This window comes from Somniosus microcephalus, chromosome 19 (assembly GCF_052327205.1).
Source record: "Somniosus microcephalus isolate GS21.2 chromosome 19, FLI_Smic_1.0, whole genome shotgun sequence".
NCBI classification, from domain to species: Eukaryota; Metazoa; Chordata; class Chondrichthyes; order Squaliformes; family Somniosidae; genus Somniosus; species Somniosus microcephalus.
Genome location: NC_141005.1, coordinates 3,844,961 through 3,864,193, shown reverse-complemented (window position 1 = coordinate 3,864,193; position 19,233 = coordinate 3,844,961). Strand labels below are relative to the sequence as shown.

Genomic DNA, 19,233 nt, shown 5'->3' with positions numbered 1-19,233 from the left:
CCCAGGTCCCTCTGAACACCAACATTTCCCAATCTCTCACCATTTAAAAAATACTCTACTTTTCTATTTTTTCCTACCAAAGTGGATAACTTCATATTTCTCCACATTATATTCTATTTGCCATGTTCTTGCCCACTCACTTAGCCTGTGTATGTCACCTTGAAGCCTCCTATCTTTTTTGCTCTCTCCTTCTAATGTCACATCCATGTTGTTGGTCTCCCTGGAAAAAACTGAGGCAACTAGGGATGGGCAATAAATGCTGACCTTGCTAGCGACGCCCACATCCCATGAACGAATGAAAAAAAACTAACACTTCAATATTTCTTCCATTTCACTGTCATACCTCCGATATATTTCCAAGTCAGGATGGTGTGTGACTTGGAGGGAACTTGGAGGTGGTGGTGTTCCCAAGCGCCTGCTGCCCTAGCCCTTCCAGGTGGAAGAGGTCGCGGGTTTGAGAGGTGCTGCCGAAGAAGCCTTGGCAAGTTGCTGCAGTGCATCTTGTAGATGGTACACACTGCAGCCACGGTGCGCTCTGAAGAAGCAGCCGCCTCAGACATTGCAGTCAACCACATTGTTACAGACACAAAGTAGGGGGGAATCCAGCACTGCAGCAGCAGCCAAAGGCTGAGGCAGCTCCCTGCTTTGGGAATGTAACTCCAGACTAAACCTGGGAAGAATGCGAATTAAAGAAACAGCTTGCATTTATACAGTAATTAGCACGCTTCTGAGTAATGATCCACAGTGCTTGATGTTGAAGTGCAGTCGCTGTTGTTGTTAAGTTGATAAATTATTCCAAACTACTTGAGCAATTTTCTATTGATAAATTAATTAATTGTAATAAAATTATTTTATTATAATATTTCTTCAGAAACCCGAATTACACTTGTTGAGAGTTGCACCGTGTCAGGAAGCCAATGTTTGTGTATTTATAAATTCTGAATAATTTTCTTTTATCATTTACAGGAACTCTCAATTTCCTTGATTAGAGGTCCAGACTCACTGAAGGATCTGAAGTTTGTATTGAGTACAATTGCCAAAATTAGAGCCATGTCTTTAGTCGTGGAGCTGCGGTTAAAAGATACCCAGGAACGATATCGGACCCTCGCAATGTATGATATCTACGTGAGTCCATCTCTCACCTTTGCCCTATTGTGAACACTGTGCTTTCATTTTCTTCAGCGCTTAGTCATTATTATCCATGTTAATTAAGATTGAAGTGGAATTCCCCAAATCTAGATTGTCTTAAATGCATACCAGGTAAGACGTTTTAAGATTCCCAATGACTTTCAGGTATTTGCGTTGCTGAGCTTAGTAAATGAAATATATTGAAACATTCAATCATCCGAGTGCCTGGCAAATATCTAATTATAGGGGTTTCTGAAAGAAGCTTCTCAGTGCAGGATTCTGGTATTTGTTTAACTTTATGCTGTAGTGCTATAAACCGTCATGCAGTATTTGCCATAGGCAGGAGGTGCATTGAGTGTTGGGGAGCACAGTAAACCAAATGAGGCTGGAATCCAGCCAGCGATAATCTAAGGCCCATCTATCACCACCCGCATGATGACTGACTTGGCAGTAAAGAGCAAGGAGACCCTCAGCATAGATTTCAATTGTGTAAGACTGAGAGATTTCTAAAGTACAAACAGTGAATTGTTGGGGAAGTGCCTGTGTAATCGAACCAAGAGGAACATCAGTGGAAGGAGGTCCATTCCAAAAGATTGAGAATCTTTGGTGGAATGAAAATTGAGGGATGAGAGGCAATTTGTTTGAGTGTCAGTGGTGGGAAAGTTTGATGGGACCGAGTGCCAGGCTCAATCCCAGTCCTTGGCCTATAAATCGGATCTGAAGGATCCAGTGTGGCGTGCACGCACTTATTCCACGCCGTGTGTGGGTTGCACGCCATATTGGACAGGTCACCCACCAGAAACTGACATCAGGCCCGTGGCCGATGTAAATCGGTGGCCCGACACCTATTTCAGGTCTCTTTGCAAAATTGGTTCCTGATTGACAGCAGTGTGTGGTCAGTAGGTGCCCAATATGTTTATACATTAAAAAACCTTCATGTTTAGTATTTTGCAGTTTCCAGATATTGTGCGTTACTTCAATTTGAACTGTAAAATCAGTAGTTTTAGTTATGGACAGTGTCATCTATAAGGCTATACAGGAGTCTGATTTCCTTCAAAGCTTTACCTGCTTAAGGTGGAACAGCCTGCTGGGTGAGGTACCAGAGGGTGACCAGAGCCCATGTCAAGAGCAGGAGAGGGAGGAAATAAAGTCAGTGTGAAATGCCAGTATTCAGAATTATCACTAAAGAATGAAGAGGAAGTTAGAAAACATTTGTATTCATTTTGTGGGCGTCGCTGGCAAGGCCGGCATTTATTGTCCATCCCTAGTTGCCCTGAGGAGGTACTGATATAATTGAGGGGCTTGTTAGGACACTTCAAATCTCCAAAGGGATATAGATAGGCTAAGTGCGTGTGCAGGAATCTGGCAGATGGAGTTTAATGTGGGAAAATGCGAGGGTATCCACTTTGGTAGGAAAAATAAAAAAGCAAATTACTATTTAAATGGGGAGAGATTACAAAATGTTGAGGTACAGAGGGATCTGGGGGTCCTTGTACACGAATCACAAAAAGTTAGCATGCAGGTACAGCAAGTATTAGGAAGGTAAATGGAGTGTTGGCCTTTATTGCAAAGGGAATGGAGTATAAAAGTAGGGAAGTCTTGTTACAACTGTACAGGGCGTTGGTGAGACCACACCTGGAATACCGCGTACAGTTTTGGTCTCCTTATTTAAGGAAGGATATACTTGCATTGGAGGCAGTTCAGAGACGATTCACTAGGTTGATTCCTGAGATGAAAGGGTTGTCTTATGAAGAAAGGTTGTGCAGGTTGGGCCTATACTCATTGGAGTTTAGAAGAATGAGAGGGGATCTTATTGAAACATAGAAGATTCTGAAGGGGCTTGACAGGGTAGATGCTGAGAGGATGTTTCCCCTCGTGGGGGAATCGAGAACTAGGGGGCATAATTTCAGAATAAGGGGGCACCCATTTAAAATGGAAATGAGGAGGAATTTCTTCTCTGATAGGGTTGTGAATCTTTGGAATTCTCTTCCCCAGAGAGCTGTGGAGGCTGGGTCATTGAATATATTTAAGGTGGAGATAGACAGATTTTTGAATGGTAAGGGAGTCGAGGGTTATGGGGAGCGGGCAGGGAACTGGAGTTGAGGCCAAGATCAGATCAGCCATGATCTTATTGAATGGCCAAATGACCTACTCCTGCTCCTACGCCTTATATTCAGAGGGCAATCAGACATTTTCTAGGATGTGATCCTTTAAACATAGTGATCAATATCATTTTGAACAGCTTCCAGTTGATCAATAATGCAACTGGGGAAAGAGAGTTCCAAACACTCGTGTGATTTGTATTTTGTACGCTGTGCTTTAGAGCTATCATCAAGTCTGTTCTGTTTACGTTCAGCTGAGAGGTGATGTCGCCAGCTATGGGTTGTTATCCTCATCTTCAGTAGCTGCGTTTTTTCTGAGGCACCTGGGTTGTTATTTCTTGAAGGATACAATTTTTTTTTCTATGACTTTGACACCTGTAAACATTGTATTTTGCTTGCCCTTCTCGTACCAGTGATAGGGAGGAGACAGAGTCTCGATTCAATGCCCTGTGTGAGTGAGCAACCCTCTGACTGGACACAAACTAAACAAAGTCATTAATGATGTTCTCAAATGTCTAGATGAGAAAAAGCAGTTTGTGAACTTGAAACAGCCTTTTCTGATGGATGAATAGGGAAACATTGCAGGCATTTGTGGTAAAAGTTTCGAGGGCAGCTCCTGCAGCACCGAGTGAAGATCAATGCTTAAATGTACAGGGTGGCTCACTCACTAAACGATTTGCCAAAGTCTTTCTGCTGGAAAATGATTGCATCTACTTCCTTTAAATACTGAGTCTAATATCGTTAGGAAATGGTTTAGCTAAAATTAATTAGCACAATTCCCCTGGTGTCTTAGTGAGTTTATCAGTAGAGTAGCTGAGCCATACACACCTGAATTCCCAGGATTGACATCTAGTCTGTGCTGAACGAGCCGTTCTCAGCCAGGGAAACCTGGCCCCGGTGCCACTGCTCGATATTCAGCAGTTCAGCAACTCATGACAGCTGCTTGTGAGTGGATCAAAAGCAAAAAAAAATGCAGATGCTGGAAATTGGAAAGAAAAAACAGAAAACGCAGCAAACAGTGAGCAGGTCGGGCAGCGTCCGTGAAGAGAGCAGGCAGGTTAGCGTTTCGGGTGCAGCTGTTTTGACGTGTGGTTTGCACCTGATCCGCTGAGTGTTTCCAGCATTTTCTCTTTTGTTTTGCATGTGTGTGGATGTTTGGTGAGGAATACGATCAGCTTCAGCTGGCACGGCCCCTATGGTCAAATCACCTGCTAACCTAAACTTCAGAAACGAAAAGTGGCCACTTGGACAAGGCGCTGTAATTTACAGGCACCAACAGCAGTTGACCCCAGGATGTCCCTATTTACAGCAATCAGACTTTGTAGACTGAGGAACAGGCCAGTTGAAACACAACTGCACCGTAGCAGCAGAATAGGAACAGTGACGACAGGAAAAGACCCTTTGGTCCACCCAGTCTGTCCCACACAACTGCAATACCTTGTGTGTCACAATATATACACTCCCCACCCCACCCCACCCCAAACCAGGAGGTCTTCTGGGAGAGGCGAATAACCAGATAAAAACCCAGGCCAATTTGGGGGAAAAAAATCTGTAAAATTCCTCAACGACCCCCTTAGGTGATATAGGAACAAAGGAAGAGGCTTATAATTTTGCCAAAAAGAGTAATAAGCCTGAGGATTGGGAGGATTTTAGAGTTCAGCAAAGAAGGACCAAAAAATTGATAAAGGGAAAATAGAATATGAGTAAACTAGCAAGAGACATAAAAACAGACTGTAAAAGCTTCTATAGGTATGTAAAAAGGAAAAGATTAGCGAAAGTAAATGTGGGTCCCTTACAGGCAGAGACAGGAGAAATTATAATGGGGAATAAGGAAATGGCAGAGAAATTAAACAAATACTTTGTGCCTGTCTTCACAGAAGAAGACGCAATAAACTTCTCGGAAATAGCGGAGAACCAAGGCTCCAGCGAGAATGAGGAACTGAAAGAAATTAGCATTAGTAAAAAAATAGTATTGGAGAGAAATTAATGGGACTGAAAGCTGATAAATCCCCTGGACCTGATGGCCTACATCCATGGGTTTTGAAAGAGGTGGCTATAGAGATAGTGGATGCATTGGTTGTCATTTCCAAAATTCCATAGACTTTGGAACGGTTCCCGCGGATTGGAAGGTGGCAAATGTAACCCCACTATTTAAGAAAGGAGGGAGAGAGAAAATGGGGAACTTCAGACCAGTTAGCCTGACATCAGTAGTAGGGAAAATGCTAGAATCTATTATTAAGGACGTGGTAACAGGGCACTTAGAAAATAATAATAGGATTGGGCAGAGTCAACACGGATTTATGAAAGGGAAATCTTGTTTGACAAGTCTGTTAGAGTTTTTTGAGGTTGTAACTTGCAGAATAGATAAGGGGAAACCAGTGGATGTGGTGTATTTGGATTTTCAGAAGGCATTTGATAAGGTGCCACACAAGAGGTTATTAAACAAAATTAGGGCTCATGGGATTGGGGGTAATGTGCTAGCATGGATTGAGGATTGGTTGACGGACAGAAAACAGAGAGTAGGAATAAACGGGTCATTTTCGGGTTGGCAGGCTGTAACTAGTGGGGTACCACAAGGATCAGTGCTTGGGCCTCGGCTATTCACAATCCACATCAATGATTTGGATCAGGGGGCCAAATGTAATATATCCAAGTTTGCTGATGATACAAAGCCGGGTGGGAATGTAAGTTGTGAGGAGGATGCAAGGAGGCTTCAAGGGGATATAGACAGGCTAAGTGAGTGGGCAAGAATATTGCAAATGGAATATAACGTGGAGAAATGTGAAGTTATCCACTTTGGTAGGAAAAATAGAAAAGCAGAGTATTTTTTAAATGGTGAGAGATTGGGAAATGTTGGTGTTCAGAGGGACCTGGGTGTCCTTGTACACAAATCACTGAAAGTTAACATGCAGGTACAGCAAGCAATTAGGAAAGCAAATGGTATGTTGGCCTTTATTACAAGAGGATTTGAGTATAAGAGTAAAGACGTCTTGCTGCAATTATATAGGGCCCTGGTGAGACCACACCTGGAGTATTGTGTACAGTTTTGGTTTCCTTACCTAAGGAAGGATATACTTGCCATAGAGGGAGTGCAACAGAGGTTCACCAGACTGGTTCCTGGGATGGTGGGATTGTCCTATGAGGAGAGATTGAGTAGACTAGGCCTATATTCTCTCGAGTTTAGAAGAATGAGAGGTGATCTCATTGAAATACACAAAATTCTTACAGGGCTTGACAGGGTAGATGCAGGGAGGATGTTTCCCCTAGCTAGGGAGTCTAGAACCAGGGGTCACAGTCTCAGAAAAAGGGGTCGGCCATTTACATAAGAACATAAGAAATAGGAGCAGGAGTAGGCCAATCGGCCCCTCGAGCCTGCTCCGCCATTCAATAAGATCATGGCTGATCTGATCCTAACCGCCAATCCACTATCACAGAACCATCTCCTGAATCTAACAGAATTAGACACACGAAATAGGAGCAGGATCAGGCTACACGGCCCCTGGGCCCGCTCCGCTACCCACAGGGCCATGACCGATCCGAACCTAGACTCATGTCCAAATTCCTGACCGCTCCCCATAACCCTTAATTCCCTTTACTTCTAGGAAACTGTCTATTTCTGTTTTAAATTTATGTAATGATGTAGCTTCTACAGCTTTTTGGGGCAGCATATTCCATGGACCTACCACCCTCTGAGTGAAGTAGTTCCTCCTCATCTCAGTTTTGAAAGAGCAGCCCCTTATTCTAAGACTATGCCCCCTAGTTCTAGTTTCACCCATCACCGGGAACATCTTCCCTGCATCCACCCGATCCAACCCCTTCACAATCTTATATGTTTCAATAAGATCGCCTCTCATTCTTCTGAACTCCAATGAGTAGAGTCCCAATCTACTCAACCTCTCCTCATATGTCCATCCCCTCATCCCCGGGATTAACCGAGTGAACCTTCTTTGTACTGACTCGAGAGCAAGTATGTCCTTTCTTAAGTATGGACACCAAAACTGTACGCAGTATTCCAGGTGCGGTCTCACCAATACCTTGTACAACTGAAGCAATACCTCCCTATTTTTATATTCTATCCCCCTAGCAATGAAAGCCAACATTCCATTGGCCTTCTTAATCACTTGCTGCACCTGCATACTAACCTTTTGAGTTTCGTGCACCAGGACCCCCAGATCCCTTTGTACTTCAGTACTTTCCAGTTTCTTGCCATTAAGATAATAACTTGCTCTACGATTTTTCCTGCCAAAGTGCATAACCTCACACTTTCCAGTATTGTATTCCATCTGCCAAATCTCTGCCCACTTACTTAGCCTGTCTATATCCCCTTGCAGGTTTTTTATGTCCTCCTCACTCACTACTTTCCCTCCCATCTTAGTATCATCTGCAAACTTTGATATGTTACACTCGGTCCCCTCCTCCAAATCGTTAATATAGATTGTAAAGAGCTGGGGACCCAGCACTGACCCCTGCGGAACACCACTAGTTACTGATTGCCAGTCTGAGAATGAACCATTTATCCCAACTCTCTGCCTTCTGTTAGATAGCCAATCCTCTATCCATGCCAGAATATTACCCCCAATCCCGTGATATTTTATCTTAAGCAATAATCTTTTGTGTGGCACCTTGTCAAATGCCTTTTGGAAGTCTAAATACACTACGTCCACTGGTTCCCCTTTATCCACCCTATACATTACTTCCTCAAAGAACTCCAGCAAATTTGTCAAACATGACTTCCCCTTCATAAAACCATGCTGACTTTGTCCTATTAAATTATAATTATTCAAATGTCCTGTTACTGTCTCCTTAATAATGGACTCCAAAATTTTACCTACTACAGATGTTAGGCTAACCGGTCTATAGTTTCCAGCCTTCTGTCTACTGCCCTTTTTAAATAAGGGTGTTACATTAGCAGTTTTCCAGTCTGCCGGGACCTTTGCCGAGTCCAGGGAGTTTTGGAAAATTATTACCAATGCATCCACAATCCCTACCGCCACTTCCCTCAAGACCCTAGGATGTAAGCCATCAGGTCCAGGTGATTTATCCGCCTTGAGTCCCATTACTTTACCGAGTACCACTTCCTTAGTGATTTTGATCGTGTTTAGCTCCTCCCCCCCTTTAGCCCCCTGTTTGTCCAGTGTTGGGATATTCTTAGTGTCTTCTACTGTAAAGACTGATGTAAAATATTCATTCAGTGATTTTGCCATCTCCATATTTCCCACCATTAATTTCCCGGTCTCATCCTCTAAGGGACCAACATTTATTTTAGCCACCCTTTTTCTTTTTATATAACTATAAAAACTCTTACTATCTGTTTTTATATTTTTTGCTAATTTACTTTCATAATCTATCTTCCCTTTCTTAATCAATCTTTTTGTTATTTTTTGCTGTCTTTTAAAGTTTTCCCAATCCTCTATCCTCCCACTAGATTTGGCTACCTTATATGTCCTTGTTTTTAGTCGAATACTATCCTTAATTTCTTTACTTAGCCACGGATGGCTGTCTTTTCTTTTACACCCTTTTCTTCTCAGTGGAATACATATTTTTTGGAAGTTGTAAAATAACTCCTTAAATGTACACCACTGATCATGTATCGTCTTACCCTTTAATCTATTTTCCCAATCCACTTTACTCAATTCCGCTCTCATACCTTCATAGTCTCCTTTATTCAAGCTTAGCACGCTTGTTTGAGATCCAACCTTCTCACCCTCTAATTGAATATGGAATTCAACCATGTTATGGTCACTCATTCCAAGGGGATCCTTTACTAGGACATTTTTAATTAATCCTGTCTCGTTACACAGGACCAGATCTAAGGTTGCCTGCCCCCTGGTCGGTTCAGTTGCATACTGCTCAAGAAACCCATCCCTAATACACTCAATGAACTCATCCTCAAGGCAGCCCTGCCCAATTTGATTTGTCCAATTAATATGATAGTTAAAATCCCCCATAATTATAGATGTTCCCTTATTACAAGCCTCAACTATTTCCTGATTGATACTCCGTCCAACAGAGTTGCCACAGTTCGGAGGCCTATAGACTACGCCCACTAGTGTTTTTTTCCCCTTATTATTCCTTACCTCCACCCAAACTGTTTCATTGTCCTGATCTTTTGACCCAATATCATTTTTCTGTATTACAGTGATTCCTTCCTTTATTAACATAGCCACCCCACCTCCCCTTCCTTCCTGCCTGTCCTTCCTGATCGTTAAATAACCTGGTATGTTTAATTCCCAGGCATTGTCACCCTGCAGCCATGTTTCTGTAATGGCCACAAGATCATACCCATATGTAGCTATTTGTGCCATTAACTCATCTATTTTGTTACGAATGCTACGTGCATTCAGATAGAGAACTTTCAAAGATGTTTTGTGACCCTTAGTTCCTGCTTTTGCCCTTTTTATTACTTTACCTTTTACTCCATACCTTCTGCCCCTTCCTGACATGCTCTGGTTTTTAATTTCCCCACTGCTACCTAAGTCTATGACCTTCTCTGTTGTCATTTTTATTATTTGCTCTCTAGGAACCTCCCCCCCACTAGTTAGTTTAAAGCCCTCTCTACAGCCCTAGTTATATGATCCACCAGGACTCTAGTCCCAGCACTGGCCAAGTGAAGCCCGCCCCAACGGAACTGCTCCCTCCTGCCCCAGTACTGGTGCCAGTGTCCCAGGAAGCAAAACCCATTTCTCCCACACCAGTCTTTGAGCCACGCATTTAACTCTCTAATTTTATTTGTCCTAGCCAAATTCGCTCGTGGCTCAGGTAATAATCCAGAGATTATTACCCTTGTGGTTCTGCTTTTTAATTTGGCCCCTAGCTGCTCAAACTCCCTCAGCAGAACCTCCTTCCTTGTCCTATCTATGTCGTTGGTACCAACATGGACCAAGACAACTGGATCCTCCCCCTCCCACTCCAAGTTTCTCTCCAGTCCAGAGGAGATGTCCTTAACCCTGGCACCGGGCAGGCAACACAGCCTTCGGTACTCTCGCTCTCGGCTGCAGAGAACTCTATCTATCCCCCTAACGATACTATCCCCTACCACTACAACATTTCTTTTAACTCCCCCCACTTGAATGGCCCCCCGCTCCACGGTGCTGTGGCCAGGTTGCTCATCCTCCCCGCAGTCCCTGTTCCCATCCTCACAGGGCGTAAGAGCCTCGAACCTGTTGGACAAGTGCAAGGGCTGCGGCTCCTCCAACACTACCTCCTGGATCCCCGTACCTGCCTCACTTCTAGTCACACCATCCTGACCCTGGCCACGGACTACATCTGAATTAATTAATCTAATTGGTGTGACTACCTCCTGATACACAGAGTCCAGGTAACTCTCCCCCTCCCTGATGTGTCTCAGTATTTGAAGCTCGGACTCCAGCTCTTCAACACGGAGCTGGAATTCCTCGAGCAGCCAACACTTACTGCAAATGTGATCACCGTGAGCATCAATGGCGTCCACCAGCTCCCACATATTGCAGCAGCAACACATCGCCTGATCTCCCATTCTATGTAATTAATTAAATTTATTAATATTATTCTTAAATACACTCTGCCTCAATTCTAGATGGTGAATATCACACCTTAGAAACTATAAACCAAGGAGATTTAAGCTTAAAAAGGGAGAAATACTTACCAACCAATCACTTACCCACTTTGTGGTGACGTCACACCTTGAATACTTTTTACCTCTCTCCTTCCCTGAGATTGGTGTTTGAACTCTCCCGGGTTCTGGCGCTCTCGCTCTGCTCTCGCTGTGTTTGAACTCTCCTGGGTTTTGCCGCTCTCGCTCTGCTCCCGCTGTGTTTGAACTCTCCCGGGTTTTGGCGCTCTCGCTCTGCTCCCGCTGTGTTTGAACTCTCCCAGGTTTTGGCGCTCTCGCTCTGCTCTCGCTGTGTTTGAATTCTCCCGGGTTTTGCCGCTCTCGCTCTGCTCCCGCTGTGTTTGAACTCTCCTGGGTTTTGGCGCTCTCGCTCTGCTCCCGCTGTGTTTGAACTCTCCCGGGTTTTGCCGCTCTCGCTCTGCTCCCGCTGTGTTTGAACTCTCCCGGGTTTTGCCGCTCTCGCTCTGCTCCCGCTGTGTTTGAACTCTCCCGGGTTTTGCCGCTCTCGCTCTGCTCCCGCTGTGTTTGAACTCTCCTGGGTTTTGCCGCTCTCGCTCTGCTCCCGCTGTGTTTGAAATCTCCCGGGTTCTGGTGCTCTCGCTCTGCTCTCGCTGTGTTTGAACTCTCCCGGGTTTTGGCACTCTCGCTCTGCTCCCGCTGTGTTTGAACTCTCCCGGGTTTTGCCGCTCTCGCTCTGCTCCCGCTGTGTTTGAACTCTCCTGGGTTTTGGCGCTCTCGCTCTGCTCCCGCTGTGTTTGAACTCTCCTGGGTTTTGGCGCTCTCGCTCTGCTCCCGCTGTGTTTGAACTCTCCCGGGTTTTGCCGCTCTCGCTCTGCTCCCGCTGTGTTTGAACTCTCCCGGGTTTTGCCGCTCTCGCTCTGCTCCCGCTGTGTTTGAACTCTCCCGGGTTTTCGCGCTCTCGCTCTGCTCCCGCTGTGTTTGAAATCTCCCGGGTTCTGGCGCTCTCGCTCTGCTCCCGCTGTGTTTGAACTCTCCCGGGTTTTGCCGCTCTCGCTCTGCTCCTGCTGTGTTTGAACTCTCCTGGGTTTTGCCGCTCTCGCTCTGCTCCCGCTGTGTTTGAACTCTCCCGGGTTTTGCCGCTCTCGCTCTGCTCCCGCTGTGTTTGAACTCTCCCGGGTTAGGGCTGAGATGAGAAATTTCTTCACTCAGAGGGTGATGAATCTTTGGAATTCTCCATCCCAGAGGGCTGCGGAGGCTCAGTCATTGAGAATATTCAAGACAGAGATCGATTAGATTTTTGGATATTAAGGGAATCAAAGGATATGGGGATAGTGCGGGAAAGTGGAGATGAGGTCGATGATCAGCCATGGTCTTATTGAATTGCGGAGCAGGCTCGAAGGGCCAAATGGCCTACTCCTGCTTCTATTTCTTATGTTCTTATGAACTGGTCTAGGACATAATTCCCTGCAGTACCTCCCTTTTGTACAAGGTGATCTCCGCCCCAGCCAGAAACCTGTCCAGCTCTCGCTTGAAGGAATTCAGCAAATCAGCATCCACCGCACGAGACGGCAGCCTGTTCCAGAGATCCACTATTCTCTGGGAAAAGAACCACCTCCTGACATCTAACCTTGATCTGGCATTAAACATCATCTTATAAACCTCAATCAGATCATCCCTAAGTCAGCGCTTTTCTAAAGTGTAGAGTCCCAGCTCTTTTAGCTTATCTTCATAACTGAAATGTTTTAGACTGGGAATTAGTCCCGTGGCCCTCCTCTGCACCCTTTCCAATGCCTCAATATCACCCACCATGTGAGGAGACCAAATCTGGACACCGTATTCTAACTGAGGCCTGACTAAGGTCTTGTACAAGGAAAAATCAGTATGCCTTGCCTTATAGTCAATTGTCTTATAAATGCACCCCAACATCCTCTTTGCTCTAGCTATCTCTTCACAGCAATGCTCATGAACCTTTAAAGATCCACGCACAAGAACAGGTAGATCTCTTTCTTTCTCAACCTGGTTTATTGCCCTGCCCAGATACTATGCTGATATATTGTACAGGACATGGTATTTCAAAACCGCTTGCCTTCTAATTTATTGTGAGGAAATCTAATGTAAATGTTTTTGTTATCACATTCTGCTGTTCTTTTTTCTCATGCTATTATGTCCATTTACGCAATTTTTTACACCTATATATGAATTGTTTCTATAACCGTATCTTTGACCACTCTCTGTAGATCATTTTCTTTATGTCGCATACATTTCTTAATTGTTTTTTTCTCATCAGACTACAGAAGAAGAGAAAGAGTTGCAACAGAATATTAAAATAATCTGGGAAAATCTCTTTGATGAGTCACGCAAGATTGACCATAGTCTGGGCACCGTAAAGAAGAAGTTCACTAAGGTAATAGACATCACTGTTCATTCTTTTCCTGTACTTCGTTATCCATGCCTTTGTTACCTCTAGATTATTTCAATGCTCTCCTGGCCGACCTTTCACCTTGCACCCTCTTTAAACTTGAGCTCATCCAAAACTCTGCTGCCCCGTGTCCTAACTCACACCCAGTCCCGTTCACTCATCACCCCCTGTGCTCACTGCCCCGTGTCCTAACTCGCACCAAGTCCCGTTCACTCATCACCCCCTGTGCTCGCTGCCCCGTGTCCTAACTCGCACCAAGTCCCGTTCACTCATCACCCCCTGTGCTCACTGCCCCGTGTCCTAACTCGCACCAAGTCCCATTCACTCATCACCCCCTGTGCTCGCTGCCCCATGTCCTAACTCACACCAAGTCCCGTTCACTCATCACCCCCTGTGCTCACTGCCCCGTGTCCTAACTCGCACCAAGTCCCGTTCACTCATCACCCCCTGTGCTCACTGCCCCGTGTCCTAACTCACACCAAGTCCCGTTCACTCATCACCCCCCGTGTCCTAACTCACACCAAGTCCCGTTCACTCATCACCCCCTGTGCTCGCTGACCTACATTGGCTCCTGGTCCAGCAGCGCCTCAATTTTAAAATAGTTTTCAAATCCCTCCATGGCCTCGCCCCTTCCTATCTCTGTAACCTCCTCCAGCCCCACAACCCACCGAGATAACTGCGCTCCTAGAAACACAGAAACATAGAAGATAGGAGCAGGAGTAGGCCATTTGGCCCCTCGAGCCTGTTCCGCATTTTAATGAGATCATGGCTGATCATCCAAACTCAGTACCCTGTCCCTGCTTTCTCCCCATATCCCTTGATTCCTTTAGCCTTAAGAAATATATCTAACTCCTTCTTGAATATATTTAATGAATTGGCCTCAACTGCCCTGTGTGGTAGAGAATTCCACAAGTTCACCACTCTCTGGGTGAAGAAATTCCTCCTCATCTCTGTCCTAAATGGCTTACCCCTTATCCTTAGACTGTGACACCTGGTTCTGGACTCCCCCGCCATCGGGAACATCCTTCCTGCATCTAGTCTGCCTAGTCCTGTTAGAATTTTATAAGTTTCAATGAGATCGCCTCTCATTCTTCTAAACTGTAGTGAATGTAAGCTTAATCGACCCAATCTCTCCTCATACGTCATTCCTGCCATCCCAGGTATCAGTCTGGTGAATCTTCGCTGCACTCTCTCCATGGCAAGAACATCCTTCCTTAGATAAGGCGACCAAAACTGCACACAATACTCAAGGTGTGGTCTCACCAATGCCCTGTACAACTGCAGCAAGACATCCTTGCTCCTGTACGCGAATCCTCTCGCTATGAAGGCCAACATACCATTTGCTTTCTTAACCGCCTGCTGCACCTGCATGCTTACTTTCAGCGACTGGTGCACAAGGACACCCAGGTCTCATTGCACTTCCCCTTTTCCCAATCTATTGCCGTTCAGATAATAATCTGTCTTCCTGTTTTTGCCACCGAAGTGGATAACCTCGCATTTATCCACATTATACTGCATCTGCCATGCATCTGCCCAATCACCTAACCTGTCCAAATCATACTGGAGTTTCTCTGCATCCTCCTCACAGCACACACGCCCACCCAGCTTTGTGTCGTCTGCAAACTCATCTAGATAATTTATATATATTGTGAATAGCTGGGGTCCTAGCGCCAATCCCTGTGGTACCCCACTAGTCAGTGCCTGCCACTCGGAAAAAGACCAGTTTATTCCAACTCTTTGCTTCCTGTCTGCCAACCAGTTCTCTATCCAAGACAGTACCTTACCCCCAATCCCATGTGCTTTAAGTTTGCACGCTAATCTCTTATGCGGGACCTTATCGAAAGCCTTCTGAAAGCCCAAATACACCACATCCACTGGTTCTCCCTTATCTATTCTACCAGTTACATCCTCAAGAAATTCCAGTATATTAGTCAAGCGTGATTTACCTCGACACATACTGGAGCGTTCATGATGCTCAGGACAACGTGAATAGCACATTTACGGAGTTGGACACACCGCAGGTAGAGGTTGGACAGGAAGAAAGGGAACGGGTGACCAACAGGCAGAGTACTAGGCGCAGGCAGGTAGTGCAGGGGTCCCCTGTGGCCATCCCACTCTCCAACAGATACACCACTTTGAGTACTGTTGGGGGGGATGGCTTATCAGAGGAAGGCAGCAGCAGCCAACTTCCTGGCACCAGGGGTGGCTCTGCTGCACAGAATGGGAGGAAAAAGAAGGGTAGAGCTATAGTAATGGGGGATTCAATTGTAAGGGGAATAGATAGGCGTTTCTGCGGCTGCAAACGAGACTCCAGGATGGTGTGTTGCCTCCCTGGTGCAAGGGTCAAGGATGTCTCCGAGCGACTCCAGAACATCTTGGAAGGGGAGGGTGAACAGCCAGTTGTCGTGGTGCATATAGGCACCAACGATATAGGTAAAAAGCGGGATGAGGTCCTAAAAGCAGAGTATAGGGAGTTAGGAGATAAATTAAAAAACAGGACCTCAAAGGTAGTAATCTCAGGATTGCTACCAGTGCCACGTGCTAGTCAGAGTAGAAATAGAAGGATACTTCAGATGAATACGTGGCTAGAGGAATGGTGCCAGGGGGAGGGATTCAAGTTCCTGGGACATTGGAACTGGTTCTGGGGGAGGTGGGACCAGTTCAAACCGGACGGTTTGCACCTGGGCAGGGCTGGAACCAATGTCCTAGGGGGAGTGTTTGCTAGTGCTGTGGGGGAGGGTTTAAACTAAAATGGCAGGGGGTTGGGAACCTGAGCAGGGAGACAGAGGAAAGGGAAACAAGGATAAAAGCAAAAGATAGGAAGGAGAAAAACAAAAGTGGCAGTCAGAGAAATCAACAGTTTAAATCAAACATGGCCACAGTAAATAATAATTCTAATAGGTCTAAGAGCATTAAAAAAACAAGCCTGAAGGCTTTGTGTCTTAATGCGAGGAGCATTCGTAATAAGGTGGATGAATTGGCAGCGCAAATAGAAGTAAACAAATACGATTTGGTTGGGATTACGGAAACGTGGCTCAAGGATGGCCAAGACTGGGAGCTCAACATCCAGGGGTATTCGATATTCAGGAAAGATAGGCAAAAAGGAAAGGGAGGTGGGGTAGCATTACTGGTTAAAGAAGGGATTAATACAATTGTAATGAAGGATATTAGCTCTGATGAGGTGGAATCTGTATGGGTAGAATTGAGAAATACTAAGGGGAAAAAAACGTTAGTGGGAGTGGTTTATAGACCTCCAAACAGTAAGGCGGAGGTTGGGGATGGCATTAAAAGAGAAATTAAAGAAGCGTGCAATAAGGGCACAGCAGTCATCATGGGTGACTTTAATCTACATATAGATTGGGCCAACCAAATGAGTAACAATACTGTGGAGGAGGAATTCCTGGAGTGTTTACGGGATGGTTTCCTGGACCAATATGTCGAGGAACCAACCAGAGATCAGGCCATCTTAGACTGGGTATTATGTAAGGAGAAAGGATTAATTAGCAATCTTGTTGTAAGAGGCCCCTTGGGTCGGAGCGATCATAATATGATCGAATTCTTCATTAAGATGGAGAATGAAGTAGTTGACTCGGAGACTAGGGTCCTCAATTTAAATAAAGGAAACAATGATGGTCTGAGGAGCGAGTTGGGTAGGATTGATTGGGGAATGGCACTCAAAGGGTTGACGGTGGATAGGCAATGGCAAACATTCAAAGACCGAATGGATGAACTACAGAATTTGTTCATCCCAGTTTGGCATAAAAATAAAACAAAAAAGGTGACCCAACCGTGGCTAACAAGGGAAATTAGGGATAGCATAAGGTCCAAGGAGAGGGCATATAAATTGGCCAGAAAAAGCAATAATCCTGAGGATTGAGAGCAGTTTAGGATTCAACAAAGGAGGACAAAGGGATTAATTAAGAAAGGGAAAATAGAATATGAGAGTAAGCTTGCAGAGAACATAAAAACTGACTGTAAAAGCTTTTATAGATATGTGAAGAGAAAAAGATTGGTGAAGTCAAGCGTAGGTCCCTTGCAGTCAGAATCGGGGGAATTTATAATGGGGAACAAAGAAATGGCAGACCAACTAAACACATATTTTGGTTCTGTCTTCACAAAGGAGGACACAAATAACCTCCCAGAAATGCCGGGGAACATAGGATCTGATGAAAGGGTGGAACTGAAAGAAATCAGTATTTGTAGGGAAATGGTGTTAGGAAAATTGATGGGACTGAAGGCCGATAAATCCCCAGGGCCTGATAATCTACATCCCAGGGTACTTAAGGAAGTGGCCCTAGAAATAGTAGATGCATTGCTGGTCATCTTCCAGAACTCGATAGACTCTGGAACGGTACCCATGGATTGGCAGGTAGCTAATGTTACCCCACTATTCAAAAAAGGTGGTAGAGAAAAGGCGGGGAATTATAGACCGGTAAGCTTGACATCGGTAGTGGGGAAAATGCTAGAGTCCATTATAAAAGATGTAATAGCAGAGCACTTGGAAAGCAGTGACTGGATCGGACAAAGTCAACATGGATTTACAAAAGGTAAATCATGCTTGACTAATCTACTGGAATTTTTTGAGGATGTAACTGGTAAAATAGATAAGGGAGAACCAGTGGATGTGGTGTATTTGGACTTTCAGAAGGCTTTCGATAAGGTCCCGCATAAGAGATTAGCGTGCAAAATTAAAGCACATGGGATTGGGGGCAAGGTATTGACTTGGATAGAGAACTGGTTGGCGGACAGAAAGCAAAGAGTTGGAATAAACGGGTCGTTTTCTGAGTGGCAGGCAGTGACTAGTGGGGTACCGCAAGGATCGGTCCTAGGACCCCAGCTGTTCACAATATATATTAATGACCTGGACGAGGGAATTGGATGTAATATCTCCAAATTTGCAGACGACACAAAGCTGGGGGGGAGGGTATGCTGGGAGGAGGATGTCGTGAAACTCCAGCACGATTTGGACAGGTTGGGTGATTGGGCAGAAACATGGCAAATGCACTATAATGTGGATAAATGTGAGGTTATCCACTTTGGTGGCAAAAACAGGAAGGCAGATTATTATTTGAATGGTAATAGATTGGGAGAAGGGGAAGTGCAAAGAGACCTGGGTGTTCTTGTACACCAGTCGCATGCAGGTGCAGCAGGCGGTTAAGAAGGCAAATGGTATGTTGGCCTTCGTAGCAAGAGGGTTCGAGTACAGGAACAAGGATGTCTTGCTACAGTTGTACAGGGCCTTGGTGAGACCGCACCTTGAGTACTGTGTGCAGTTTTGGTCGCCTTACCTGAGGAAGGACGTTCTTGCCATGGAAGGAGTGCAGCGAAGATTCACCAGGCTGATACCTGGGATGGCAGGAATGACGTATGAGGAGAGATTGTGTCGATTGGGCTTATACTCACTGGAGTTTAGAAGATTGAGAGGGGATCTCATCGAAACCTATAAATTCTGTCAGGCCTGGACAGACTAGATGCAGGAAGGATGTTTCTGATGGCCGGGGAGTCCAGAACCAGGGGTCATAGTCTAAGGATAAGGGGTAAGCCATTTAGGACTGAAATGAGGAGGAATTTCTTCACCCAGAGAGTGGTGAACCTGTGGAATTCTCTGCCACAGAGGGCGGTGGAGGCCAGTTCATTAAGTATATTCAAGAAAGAGTTGGATATATTTCTTAAGGCTAAAGGGATCAAGGGATATGGGGAGAAGGCAGGGACCGGGTACTGAATTTGGATGATCAGCCATGATCTCATTGAATGGCGGAGCAGGCTCGAAGGGCCAAATGGCCTACTCCTGCTCTTATCTTCTATGTATCTATGTAAATCCATGTTGACTTTGTCCGATCCTGTCACTGTTTTCCAAGTGCTCTGCAATTACATCTTTTATAATGGACTCTAGCATTTTTCCCACTACCGATGTCAGGTTTACCGGTCTATAATTCCCCGTTTTCTCTCTACCACCTTTTTTAAATAGTGGGGTTGCATTAGCTACCCTCCAATCCATGGGAACTGTTCCAGAGTCTATCGAATTTTGGAAG

General features: G+C 45.1%; 1 protein-coding gene across 1 annotated transcript in view; it reads left to right on the top strand.

The window, feature by feature from the left end:
• Positions 1-19,233, top strand: part of dnah10 (dynein axonemal heavy chain 10) — a 304,418-nt gene that overhangs the window by 111,631 nt on the left and 173,554 nt on the right. The window contains exons 21-22 of the mRNA XM_086011825.1: positions 967-1,125; positions 13,070-13,186. Of these exons, the coding sequence (XP_085867951.1) occupies positions 967-1,125; positions 13,070-13,186 (276 nt within the window). The remainder of the gene's footprint in view (positions 1-966; positions 1,126-13,069; positions 13,187-19,233) is intronic.